This window comes from Emys orbicularis, chromosome 6, assembly GCF_028017835.1.
Source record: "Emys orbicularis isolate rEmyOrb1 chromosome 6, rEmyOrb1.hap1, whole genome shotgun sequence".
Classification (NCBI taxonomy): Eukaryota; Metazoa; Chordata; order Testudines; family Emydidae; genus Emys; species Emys orbicularis.
Window position 1 is genome coordinate 76874040 of NC_088688.1, and position 14129 is coordinate 76888168.

The window sequence follows — 14129 nt, forward strand, 5'->3', positions numbered from 1 at the left end:
ATGCATTGCCAACTACTAGGTGCTTCTGGCAAAATATGACTTTCTGCACTGGGATGTGATTGTCTCTGTTTATGGAAAGACTTCTGCAGGAGCACATGGAAGAATTACAATTCTTCATGCTAGAGGGTTAGCTAATAGCTAGAAATTCCCTGCAGGCTGCTTTAGATGCATGTTACACAACTGTATGCACCATGGCCACATTGGTGGTGATGCAAAGATCCTCCTATATGTGGTCTATTTTGTAAAAGGAGTCTTAAAAATAGGTAGGTGAGGTTTAAATTGTTGCTGCTGGAAAAGTCCATGAAGCCTTCCATTTCTGACTCAGAGAAACCTGGAGTAGATCATTCTCACTCTGCTTTGGCACCGGCTAACTGGTGTGTCATAACTATAAAGGGAAGGGTAACAGCCTTCCTGTGTACAATACTATATAATCCCTCCTGGCCAGAGACACCAAAATCCTTTTACCTGTAAAGGGTTAAGAAGCGCAGGTAACCTGGCTGACACCTGACCCAAAGGACCAATAAGGGGACAAGATACTTTCAAATCTTGGTGGGGGGAAGGCTTTTGTTTGTGCTCTTTATTTTGGGGGTTGTTCACTCTTGGAACTAAGAGGGACCAGACATCAATCCATGCTCTCCAAATCTTTCTAAACAAGTCTCTCATATTTCAGACTTGTAAGTAACAGCCAGGCAAGGCGTGTTAGGTTTATCTTTGTTTTCTCAACTTGTAAATGTTCCTTTTGCTAGAGGGTTTACTTCTGTTTGCTGTAACTTTGAACCTAAGGCTAGAGGGGATTCCTCTGGGCTCTTTGAATCTGATTACCCTGTAAAGTTATTTTCCATCCTGATTTTACATAGATGATTTTTACCTTTCTTTCTTTAATTAAAAGCCTTCTTTTTAAGAACCTGATTGATTTTTCCTTGTTTTTAAGATGCAAGGGGGTTGGATCTGGACTCACCAGGAATTGGTGGGGGGAAAGGAGGAGGAATGATTAATTTCTCCTTGTTTTAAGATCCAAGGGTTTGGATCGGTGTTCACCAGGAAATTGGTGGAGAAGTCTCTCAAGGCTACCCAGGGAAGGGTTATAGTACTTGGGAGGGAGATATTGGGGGGGGGGGGGGAGTTTCTCAAATAACTCATAATTTGGGTGGTGGCAGCAAAACCAGATCTAAGCTGGTAGTTAAGCTTAGAGGTTCTCATGCAGGTCCCCACATCTGTACCTTAAAGTTCAGAGTGGGGAAGGAACCTTGACACTGTGGCTCAGCTTCCAGCTCCCATGCTGCCTCCTCGCACAAACCCCACTCCTCTACTGCCTCAGTAATTTCTGAGAGAGGAAGAAAAGAGTACCACTCTGGTGGAGGATCAAAGTATAGGTCACGCTCCCCAACCCTGAGCAAGGGACTTAAAAGTTCTCAGGCTTCATCCACCAAGAGTCACAGCTCAAGGTCCTATTCTGGTACACCAACATCAAAGAGCAAAGTGTCATTGATAGATCCTTTAATCAACAAAGCCCACACTATTTCCAGTACAATGCCAATACTGTACACATCAGCACCACCTTTAACATCCACCACTTCACCCCTGATACCGATCACAGCCTTCACAGTATCAATGGACATTAAAGTAATGAATGTCTCAGCACCACATATTCAAAGCCTTTCACTATTCATATCTATTCATAGAGGAGACTCAGGTACTGGAGCTATGGGAATGCTTAAGAGATTTGATCTCCAAGCTGCTGTGGGGAAAGCTAAATGTTATACGCTTGATGGAGTAAGAGCATCATCATATTATCGTAACAAGACACAATCATTCAGTAACACACGTGGAATGTTCATGCCTTTGTTGATAGCATTAAGGGTCAGGCAGTATCCTTACAGAGGTTATCAAAATAGGTTTCCAACCTTATAAGAGCATGTTACAAGTTAGCAAGATTAGATCCACCCACCACATTAGAGCTTATTCTACTAGAGCACAGACAGTATCAGCTGCATGTTTGAAGAATGTCCCTATTTTTGAAATTGTAGGGCAGCTACACTGAGCTCTGTCCAGACTTTTACAGGGCACTATTCTTTAATGGAGGCTTCCAGATTGGAAACCAGTTTTGGTAGGGCTGTCTCTACAATCATTGTTTTAGTAGGATGCCCAGCACTCATCTCCAAGCCAACAGGTAACTGCTTGGTAGTCACCAAGAGTGGGATCCATGTGGACAGATACTTGAAGAAAGAATGGTTACTTACATTAACTGTCGTTCTCCAAGATATGTTGTCCACATAGATCCCATGACGTGCCCTCCTTCCCTGATACTTTAGAGTCATACTCTTCTGGGATTCTATATTGGTGAAATTACTGAGGGACTATTGGGCCCAGTCTGCCCTTAATGCCCCTAGGTCAGGGTATGCAAGGATAGCTAGGATTCAGGCTTGGCCCCAGTGGACACTGGCTAGCCAAAATAATCCTATCTCATGCACGCGGGGTGCATGCACACTAAGAGTGGTATCCACATGGAGAACACATCTTGAAGAATCACAGTTACTGTAAGCTAAGTAACCATTGCTTTATTGAAGCAGTTTTGCTGGTCAGTCTTGTGAGGTGGGCACCTATCCACCTCAAACTTGCATCAGCAACTCATTTCATATAGACCATTGAACTATCATTTGATGGTACTGAACTGGGGTCTATATTTTATTACCAGTGTAAACAACTAGCAAGTCCAAATGTGGACTAAACTATGGTCTGTTTTTCATAAAACTTTGATTTTACCATTGGGATAAAAATGAAAATGTTTAGCCTTTTTTTTAGACTTCGTCTACTGTGGACAGATAAACCAGTATGCCAATTCTGGAGTCTGTTGTATTGAACTACACCTATAGGATTAGCTCTTTTTAGGTTTTTTTTTTTTTTTTTAAGCAGAGTTTTTTAACCACCAACGAGCAGAGTTAATCTATTTTTGTAGATAATGGCACCAATATCTGAACTGCCATATTGCTTAGGATGTCATGATCTGTGTATTGTATCAAGTGTCAAAGAACAAGTCTTTTTAGTGTGCTCTAAAAGGCTCAAACTAGGAAGTGACATTTTGTAGTATCTACTGGGGCATTAGCAGAGAATTCTGTACCCACTAAAACTATTGCTAGTGCATAGAAAATATATATGGATGGGAAAAGAACTCTTTTGAGTTTTGGAATTGGCTTTTCTAAGTATTTCTGTCAGGGAAACCAATGTTATGTTAAGACTGTTATCAATTTAAACTGAAAGTATGGTTTTACAAAACTTTAAGTTTGAATATAAACCTTAATACGAATAGAAGTGTTTCCTTGTAATAAATTTCAGTGCAGTGGTGTTTTTAAACTTTTAAACATTTTCTGAATTGTGAACCCAAAGGACATCATAGTAACCATAGAGTTAGAAGGAACCGCAAGGTCATCTAGTCTAACCCTCTGCCAAGATGCAGGATTTGTTGTGTCTAAAAAACCTTCCAACACAGATGACTATCCAACCTCCTTTTGAAAAGCTTCCATGACATGATTTTAGAACACTAATGGAATGTTATTGATTTGTGTTCTTAAGAATCAGAAAAAAATGAAACTGACAAGAAAATTGAAGTTAAACTAAGTGGTAAATTTTTTCATAGTCTAGACTGAATTAAATTCCAAATGTAAAATATTCAGCTTTACTTGTCTAAAGATGTGTCTGCACTCTTTTTTCTCCGCCCCTCCCCCCCCCCCCCGCCCCGACTCCTTGTCAGCAAGTCTCAGAGCCCAGGTCAACTGACTCAAGCTCACACTATGGAACTAAAAATAGCAGTGTAGATGTTCCCACTTAGGTTGGAGCCAGGACTCTGAAACACACCCCTTTCCCAGGCTTCAGAGCCCCGGCTTCAACCTGTGTGGGAACATCTGGACTGTTGTTTTCAGCCTCATAGTGTGAGCACAAGTCAGTTGACCTGGGCTGTGACACCTGTTGTCACGGGTAAATTTGTTGATTGTTTTTGTACCCTTCATGACACTACAGTATATTGTTTTTTACTTTTTGTCTTAACAGTTCTTTGACTTTGATTTTTTTTTTAAACTTCCATCATTTGACCAGCCATAAGAATCACTACTACAAAACTAGTCATAGAATTATAATTTTTATCATGTGTTTGATTGTGGCATATTTTTTGTGTTTTTTAGCAAGCACAGAAAACCATAGAATTGTAGGAGTGGAAGGGACCATCTAGTCCAGCCCCCTGCACTCATGGTGGGACTAAGTATTATCTAGACCGGGGTGGCCAACCTGTGGCTCCGGAGCCACATGCAGCTCTTCAGAAGTTAATATGCGGCTCCTTGTATAGGCACCTACTCCAGGGATGGAGCTATAGGCACCAACTTTCCAATGTGCCGGGGAGGGGGGGGTGCTCACTGCTCAACCCCTAGCTCTGCCACAGGCCATGCTCCCACTCCACCCCTTCCCAACTCCTCCCTTGAGCCTGCCATGCCCTTGCTCCACCCCCTCCCCTCCCCCAGAGCCTCCTGCATGCCACGAAACAGCTGATCAGGAGATGTGGGGAGGGAGGGGGAGGTGCTGATGTGGGACTGATGACATATTACTATGTCCAACCTAAACTGCCCTTGCCGCAATTTAAGCCCATTGTTCTTGTCCTATTCTCGGAGGTTAAGGGGAACATTTTTTCTCCCTCCTCCTTGTAACAACCTTTTATGTACTTGAAAGCTGTTATCATGGACCCCCTCTGTTTTCTTTTCTTCAAACTAAACAAATCCAATTTTTTCAATCTTCTCTCAGAGGTCATGTTTTCTAGACCTTTAATCATTCTTGTTGCTCTTCTCTGGACTTTCTCCAATTTATCCACATCTTTCCTGAAATGTGGCATGCTGGCTGCCACACATAATAAGACACAGTCCCTTCCCCAAAATTGTTACTGTCTAAATAGGCAAGTAAAACAATAATATGCAGGTAACATGTTGCAGTTGATGTTAGCTATACATCTAATCAGTTACATGATATTTTTATTTTAAACCATCCTCCCTTTTCCCAAAAGGCAGGTGCCCCAGCCTTTTGCATCTCCAGAAATATGACCACCTATCAACCTGCCCACCTCAGAGCCAATTAGATATTACCCTTATTGTAGGCCTGACTTGACATGGGTGAGGCCTCATTTCTTAGGAGACTGGATTAGGGAAGTGAATGAATCAGCAGGCTAGGAACAGAATGTCTGTACTAGCTAAAATAAGGGGAAACACCCAGGAAACCCATTACAATGGACAAGAAAACAGTAGATAGGCCTGGAACGTAAGATAAGGTAAAGGATAAGTCGTTCATAGTGCGTGCTGTACAGGGATTGGTTTCTACAAAGTGACCAAGCCAATCCCCAAATGTCTAATGTGATGTATAGTAAATACAATGTAATGTTTAAATGTATATAAAGGCAGAGATTTGCTGTGTAACTTTGGATGTTGATATGCCCTATGCCCACCCTCTACCCTTAATTCTGATCAACTCAGTGTAGCTTTGTTGTATGCCAAATAAAAGAGCCTGAGTGACGAGACTAGAGTCAAACTAAGTTCTTGGAGAACCAAGTGTAAGAAGTCTTAGGGGAACCCCAACACATTTTAGTACAATTAGCTTAAGATGGTGTTTGATAGTTTCTGCTGTTCCATACCGTCTGACCTCCCACAGAGGGTTAGGGAGTGGGTGTTTGTGGGGATAGTGTGAAAGGTCTACATGGGCTCATCTGACTCTAGTCTCTACTGGCCCCCGCACAAATATGGGGTGAGTGGAGGCAGCCTTCTCCACTGGCTCCCTTGGAGTAAGGGCACCTCTGCTGCCCCTAATTTTTGTTGGCTTCTGCTGTCCTTTCCACCCACCGTCTCCGTATATGAAAGGAGGGGGAAGAATGCTCCTTCCTCTGGAATTTATGCTTTTCTTTCCCATGCCCCTATGGTAGCTCATTTTATACTGATTTTACTTGCAATTTTTGATAGTTTTACCATAGTCATAAGGATTATACCATTAATTTCCTGTATAGATTCCCTTTGCAATGTACATTACAGCTTTGTACTCCGTTTAGTTTATTTCAATTCCAAAGATAAGCAAAAATCCCCATTTTAAATATTGGTTTTTTTCTAAATTGCTTTCCTAATTTAGCATAGGGAAGCAGCATCGTCTAGTGGACTGTGCATGGAGTTGAACCTCCTAATTCTTAGCCCAGTGACTTACTGTGGACACATCACTTAACCTCTCTGTCCTAGTTTTCCCATCTGTGTAATATTTGAAGAGTCATGGAAAACTGAATCATAGATTCTAGGGGTGAAAAGACAAGTTAGATCATCCAGTCTGTCTACCTGCCAATGCAAGATTGTTTCCTATTGTACATTTACTAGTGTGTTTTCAATCTGGTTTTAAATATTCCAACTTGTGATAGAGCTTCTTCCAGTGCCTCTGGGCGATGATTTTAGAAGTCAATAGATCTCACCGTCAAGAGGTTTTTGCTAACGTTCATATCAAATGTATTTCCGCTTTCTTAATTTCATCCCATTACTCTTGGTTATACTTTACAATGCTGCAGCTGTTACTCATTAATCATTGTAAAGCGCACATGTTTTACACAACACTTAACAACATAGATAACATATTCCATGCTTAGAAGAACTAATGAGCTAAATAAGATGGACACAGGACAACATTGTGAGAGAAGAAAATGTGCATGGATTATTAATGATAAAGGAGTAGGAACTGCCTAGAAAGGTGAGTTTAAGGAGGGATTTCAGGAAGTAGCATGAGAATGGCTAGCAGATGAGGACAGGCAGACTAGCTGTGGGGAGCAGCATGATAAGATGTATAAATCTGAAAGTAGGAAAAAGTGACTAAGAGTGTAAAGCAGAAGGACTGGAATGCTCATTGGAAGGTAAGCAGGGGGAAGTGAGGACCATCTCTCCTTAATGTTCACATTTTTCAGCTATTTATAGACGATCGTGTCATCACATAGCAAGGTGTGCATATATAGCACTTAATCTTTGCACATAAATCAACTGCTGTAGACCACTAATTGCTCTGGTTGTTATGAACTTCTTCCCTAGAATTTTTCTTCTGAGGTGTCCATATTTGATCACAGTGTTCCAGCTGTGGGTACAACACGGACACAAGGGTCTGCTATCTCCCTGCTGCGCAACACAGTGCCTCTGCATATACAGCCCAAAGTTGCATTGGTCTCTTTGCTGCCATATCACACTGCAAACACAGGACTAATTTACTCTTCTTTGTCATGTTTAAGTTGCTTCCCAGCTTTCTTCCTATTTCAATATCTGTTTTATGAATTATTTTCTTCAAACATTTGCACCACCCATAACAAAGCAGGGCCTGGTGATGGGTAGCCCAGAGCCTAACTGGCAAGTTCTTCCTTTACCAGTCTTATAAATGACTTGCATTATAATTTTTAAAACTATAGATGTATAGGAAGTCACTTGGTCCTCATGTAATCTAGTAACATAAACTCTGTTTTAAAATGAATACATGGCAAACAATCTATAATGTAATTTATTTTCTTCCGTACCCATAAAAAAAACAAAAAAACAAGCCAATATAAACTCTAAAATAGCTATTGAATATGTACAGTTGCTAAGATTAATAAGGATTTTAATATTATTTTTAATACAACTGTCCTAATTGTGGTCACAGTTAGTTTAAAATTTGCTTCTCTAAAGACGCCTGCTGTACAGGATTCTCCCTTCTGGCGTGAGAATCCTGCATAGATGATAGCTTCAGAGAAGTGGAATTACAGGTAAGTAATTTTCCCTTTCAACCTCAGTTACAGGGCTGTAATCAAATCTATATATTTACGCTGGAAAGATTTCAGAGTCTCTGGTAAATGGGCATGTCTAAACCTCCCATGGTCTATTTTAAGTGACAAATTCAGGCAACTGAGTGTTTCTAAAAATAAGATCTGATCCTGAAGACTGTACTCACTCAAAACTCCCACTGGCTTTAGTATAACCAGGTACTGTTGTGATGGCTATGATATGAATAGATTAGAAAGAATCTGGTTTTAAATATGTAAGGCAACATTTTGCAAGTAAATTCAGTAAAATTTTACCTGTAAGTGTACGTAAATACTGGTGTCTATGCCATCTTTGAAGAACTGATCCTATTCTCCTTTAAATTAGTAGGAGTAGTCAAAGTTTACTAAACCTTTCTCAGATTTACCTTCTTCATGAACATTATTATAAAGTACTATTATTACACGTCTAAGAAGAGTAAACATTTTTCTTCCACAGGAAATAAAACCGGATCAAGTAACCAAACTTGCTCTTGGAGGAGAGATTAATTTTGAGCAAGTCTGCAAAAAGGTACGACTTTTTTATCTTAGAATGATCATTAGGACACATGCAAGTGTGGGTATATGTATGCATGTGCATATTGTGTGTATGTATATTGATTTTTTTAATTAAAAGAATATACCGATCCACTAGGGCATGTGTGTATGTATTTTAAAAAGCAATTTAGCAGGAATGGCTTGTTATTAGGGCTGGTAAGGCTAATACCCATCAATAGTAGGCAACCACATCATTGGCTTATATAACATCTATATCAGGGTGTCATGGCCTGCCTAATATATGTGTGACCCACATGACCTACTCGTGGACAATGTATGTTTTCATTTTTTTATAAAGTAAATTTCCAACCACTTTGGCTGCAGAGAGAAATGTCCAAATGTGAACAGAGTATAACTGATGTCATGGTGTCTGCAGACAATCTGAAATAATGACTGAGTGGTGAACTCCCTGTCCCCTATTAATCTCATTGGTGTAGCACCTTGATAGCCTGATAATTAATTGTCAACATTAACTATTCCATTGTTGATGTTTTTAGCAAATCAAAAGTACATGAGGGTAGTAATAGGTCGTTCTGTTGGGAAGGAAATTCAGAGGGTGGATGCACAGACAAGATAATGGGAGAAAAATGGAGAAGGAAGAGTAACAAAGGGCAGGAATAAGAGAGTCCTAAAGGGGAGCATATTTCCCCGCTGAGTGATACTGAATGGTACAAGAAGGCATTGAATCAATAATAAATACACCTCTACCCCAATATAACGCTGTCCTCGGGAGCCAAAAAATCTTACCGTGTTATAGGTGAAACTGCGTTATATCGAAGTTACTTTGATCCGCCGGAGCACGCAGCCCCGCCCCCCCGGAGCACTGCTTTACCGCATTATATCTGAATTTGTGTTATATCAGGTCGTGTTATATCGGGGTAGAGGTGTAGGTAAAATTTTGTTATATATATTTATTTTTATGAAGTTTTATATTGCATGTTCTTCTTTTGATCTCTGACATCAGTGGACTCTCCACTGAGGATCGTGTGGAGTATGAAGTCTGGAATTTATATCTGAGGCTAACATGGAATTCAGCCATCTATGAATGGGTTTTGACATCCCTGGGCTACTGTACTGCATGCAGGGTGTAGAGGAGTCTGAAGCAGCTGAAGTTTCTCAAGCCCCAGGAGCAGGCCCACTGACAGGCAATTTCCCAGGGGCCCGGGCGATTTAAAAAGGCCTGGGGCCCGCTGCTGGCAGCGCAGCAGAGCTAAGGTAGGCTTCCTGCCCGCCCTCACTCTGCGCTGCTCCCGGAAGTGGCTGGAACGGCCCTATGGCCCCTGGGGAGAGAGGGGGGGGTCTCCACGCTGCCCCGCCCCAGCACTGACTCCACAGCTCCCATTGGCAGGGAACTGTGGCCAATGGGAGATGCGGGGGTGGTGCCTGCGGCCAGCGACGCACAGAGACCCGCTTGTCCCCCACCTCGGAGCTGTTGCCAGAGGGGTGTGCCAGTTGCTTTCGGGAGCCGCCCAAGGTAAGTGCCGAACCCCTGCCCCCCTCCTGTACCCCTGCCCCAGCCTAGAGCCCACACCCAAACTCCCTCCCAGAGCCCACACTCCCTCCCGCACCCCAACTCCCTGCCCCAGCCTGGTGAAAGTGAGTGATGGTAGAGGAGAGCGAGCGACAGAGGGCAGGGGGACGGAGTGAGCAGCGGATGGGGCCTCAGAGAAGGGGTGAGACCAGGGGTGTGGCCTTAGGGAAGGGGTGGGACAGGGGCGGTGCAAGGGTCTTTGGGTTTGTGCAGTTAGACAGTTGGCAACCTTACCGGGCGGGCATATGGAAGCCCTGGTCATGCTGGAAAAGCGTGCGCAGCAGTGCAGCCCAAACGTCAGGCAGACCTCATCCGCGCGGGCATGGCTTGTGCATGCGTGGGGGCCCATTGACTGTTCTGCCCTGGGTCCCAGATTTGATGTCGGTGGGCCTGCCCAGGAGTCTGTGCAGCACATGCAGAGGGGATTCCAAACTTCCACGGGGAAAAATCAGATTAATCCTCAATTCAAAGAGCAGAATAGCAGCATCCTCCGTAGGAGGGACTGAGCAGGTCTAGAGCGGCACTCCAGTAGGCATTCCTCTCTGTTGTCTTCTCTACCATTCCTTCATGCTAGGGCTGGAAAAGAGGGTAAATGAAAGATTGGGGGATTGCTGGTAGGGAGTGGGTTGGAAGTACCTGTGATGGGTATGGAGTTTCTGGGCATGGAGTTTCCAGGCAGGAGGAGAGCTGGAGGAAGGTTGGTTGCTGGTATGAAGGGAATATGGAACTAAGATAGGAGTGTTTTCTGGTGTGCAGGGTCTCTGGAGATGGAAAGGGAGCTAAAACAGGGAGAGTTCGCATCTTGGAAAAATTCTTGAGTTGAAACAGTGAAGCATTTTGATGCCAATTTCTGTGGCTTAATAGCATTGTCAAGAGTCCAACAGCAACCAGTTTCTCGTTCTGTGATGAAATTCTTGAAAAATACGAAAGCCCAGAAATGAAGCAGCTGGCATTAGCTTGGAGCAATTCACTGTCATGGTTAGGTTTTTATTACCCAAAAAGAATGGGGAAGTAAAGCTTTTAATCTGACCAGTCAGATCTTCTCTCCTGTCTATTCCTTATTTTTCTCCAATTATGAACCTGAAGCAATCAAGCAAGGAAAGTTTTACGTGCCATGAAATTCCAGGGGCCTTAACTATAGCTATTTTCCCCAATGACATGGCTGATTGCGTGTTTTTGTATTTACATAAAGTAAGCGTTCTTTTTATCATTTAAAACAGACATGTTTATGAAGCTACCTATTTAAAATTATTCTAGGGATTTTTATCATAAGCCTCATCTGCTATTACGCTGCTGTGTTCTGTTTTGCAACTACTACATGAAAGTCTTTATTTTAAACTTGCTCCTTTATAATGAATGCAGTTTCTTTGCTCACAAGAACAAGTAAACAGGGGTTCACCATTATGTTTTATTAGAATTAAACTCTGCAGTTCCTTCTCTATACTATTTTTCCCCTTATTTTTTAGGTTTTCCTTTATTTGTGTTTTTCTTCCTCTTTTAATCCCTAATAATGTTCTATAGGTCAGCTAAAGCACATAATGTATTGTTTACCTTTTCATTAACTTGAATATCAAAATATCTGAAACAAAACATCCCGTAGCTGTTTTCCTTTTCAGAATAGTTTTTGTTTTCATAAAAAGCAATCTTTTTTTTTTTTTTTTTTAATTCATAGTGGAATGGTGAATATTAGTTTTGCATAGTCATTTGTTGCTAATTCCTTCAACCTACTGAGATTTCATGATCTAATACTAGCTTTTTTTTGACAGGCATAAATTTCTATTTGGAAACAGTTTATGTATATTTCAAGTATTGACAGAAAAAGAAATTGCATACCATAGGTGTATAGCAAGTCAAAAATATTATAGTTCTATGATTTAGCTGTTTTGAGATTAGTCAACATATTTTTATACTGGGTAGTCACTACTATGGCAGATAAGAATATTCGATTTACAGTAGATAAAGATTATTATTTATCTGTATTGTGATAGCACCTGGGCCCCTTGTACTAGACTCTGTACAAACACAGAGCAAAGAGACTGACTCTGCAGAGCTTACATTATATTAATATTGTAAGAACAGCCAGTGGATACTTCATGTTTGTGGGTACATCTACACTGAAAAATTTCGTACCCATTTTTTCAGTAGTGGTGCAGCTGCACCAGTGCTACCAACAGAATAACCTCTAGTATAGACCACAGGTTAGGTGACAGTGATGAAAATGTCTCCATGAGGCTAGAGTAGTAGAACTTATACTTTTGGTTGCTCTCATGCAGCTGTGCCAGTACTAAAAAATGGGACATAAATTTTCTAGCATTGACTTTGTCTTTTAGGTGCTGATTATGTGCTGCCAAAAACCTATATCTGTCAGCCAAAGAGAGATTTCAGGCACACATCAGCGTTTTAAATGTATACTGCCTTTAAAGAAGAATGTTTAAGTTTAAAAATAACCTTCAGTGGCCAGGTTGCATTTTGCAAACAAAGCACGTAAATTAACTTTACTAATGATGCCTTAACAAAATCAACTTCATGTTTCCTTATCAAACCATAACAAACAGTTCTATTTTATCAGTGACTATAAAAACTAGAATACCTCAGTCTTAATCAAATCATTCTTATGCTGCTTTATGGTCTTCCTTACTGTCCTATATTGTACACACACAGCATTTTACAAATTCATGGTGAAAAAGAGAGCCTTCTGAAGGGAGTTGTTTTGCAATCCTCATTAAGGATGGTAGCGGCAGCAGGCATCTCCAAGGCAGGGCGAATCTGAATGTCTTTTAAGAAGCACAACATTAACTGCATTTCCTAGATTTCTGAAATTTGAGGGGGTTTGCTTTTTTTTAACCTTCCTAAATACATGTCTGTATCCGTAACTTCATTTTAACAAAGTATTTTGTGATGGAAAATGTATATAACAAAAACAATGCTCTTTCTGTGAGAGTGTAATTCTCTGTGTAGGTGAGAGATGCGTGTGTGTGTGTATGTTAGAAAAGTCACAAAGGGCCTGATCCAAAGCCTGTTGAAGACCGTGGGAGTCTTTCCATTGTCTTCAAAGGGCTTTAGAACAGGCACAGAATCACTGCAGTTTTCATTTTGTTCCCAAATAAAGTCTGTTCACTACAGAAAACATTCCTGCAATGACAGATTCCTATTAGTGATATAAAACTTCTGGTTTTATTGTTAGTGCCTTTTAATAGCAGCATAACCAGATAATTACTTGTGGATTTTTAACGTTCTTTGCTTATGAATAAGTTCTGTTCACAGGCCATAAACCATAGAGAAATAACTACTGTATGCAGTCCTCTCTCCTTATTGGTTTAATATTATTAATGTGCTGTTCAATCTATTTAGTCTTTTGTATTTTGTATAATATGCTTGTCATTGATGTCTTGCACTTAAGTATTTCTGTGTTTCATTATAGGCAGAGCATTCTCACCCAAAATTTGCCATTTAAAAATAATCTGACTCAGTCATTGCAATTTTGTCAATAAATATATAGTGGTTGTTTGGCAAAAGGAATTTTGCTGTTATTCCAATTCCAAGAAATTTGAAACAAAAAGCAGCTGCTGTTTTTGTGGGACCCATCAAAAATTTGTATTCTGCTTTTTATGGTCTAAATTGTGGCCTCATATGTAAATGTAAAACTCTAGATGAAGTAATGGAAATTCTACAAGGACATTCAGTGCAGAATTTGATTCAAAATATGTTTCTGATATGAAGCTCAACCTTTAATACTCATGCTTCTGTGCTTTAATAGTGTGTGTATATTTGTAACAGCTACTAGAAATTCTGTCACCAACGTATTTAATGTAGCAGGGAGTATTTCCAGTTATTCAAATTTCCCCAGAAGCAGTAGTGATTATTCTATTTCTTTTTGCTCCAAAGATGAATATGCTGCCTTCTGCATCAATCCCCTTTCTTTACCATCTTAGGATATATAAAGCCGTGTCCAAGCTCTCAGTTCGCTGCCCTTTATGGCAGCATATTTATGCTGAAAGTACTGAAAGGGAAATAATACTTTCATGGAAGTGCTTTTCTTTCCCTATTATATCAGATGTGTTATACAGGGTGCAATAAGGAACTGTCAGGATCCCTTTAATGGAAATCTATTCAGTGATAACGTGTGCCTCAGCTTTACGTTATATCTACATACTCAAAATCCTTGTGGAACAATGTGCATTACTTCACTAAATAACATGGTTTCTTTTAGTACAAACCCAAAATAAC

General features: G+C 40.7%; 1 protein-coding gene across 5 annotated transcripts in view; it reads left to right on the plus strand.

Annotated features, from left to right (window-relative positions):
* Nucleotides 1-14129, plus strand: part of SRFBP1 (serum response factor binding protein 1) — a 114583-nt gene that overhangs the window by 77155 nt on the left and 23299 nt on the right. For 4 of the 5 annotated variants that reach the window (XM_065406365.1, XM_065406367.1, XM_065406368.1 and 1 more), the window contains one exon: nucleotides 8274-8345. The exons of the other annotated variant lie outside the window; for it this stretch is intronic. In XM_065406365.1, the coding sequence (XP_065262437.1) occupies nucleotides 8274-8345 (72 nt within the window). The remainder of the gene's footprint in view (nucleotides 1-8273; nucleotides 8346-14129) is intronic. 5 annotated transcript variants of the gene reach the window in all.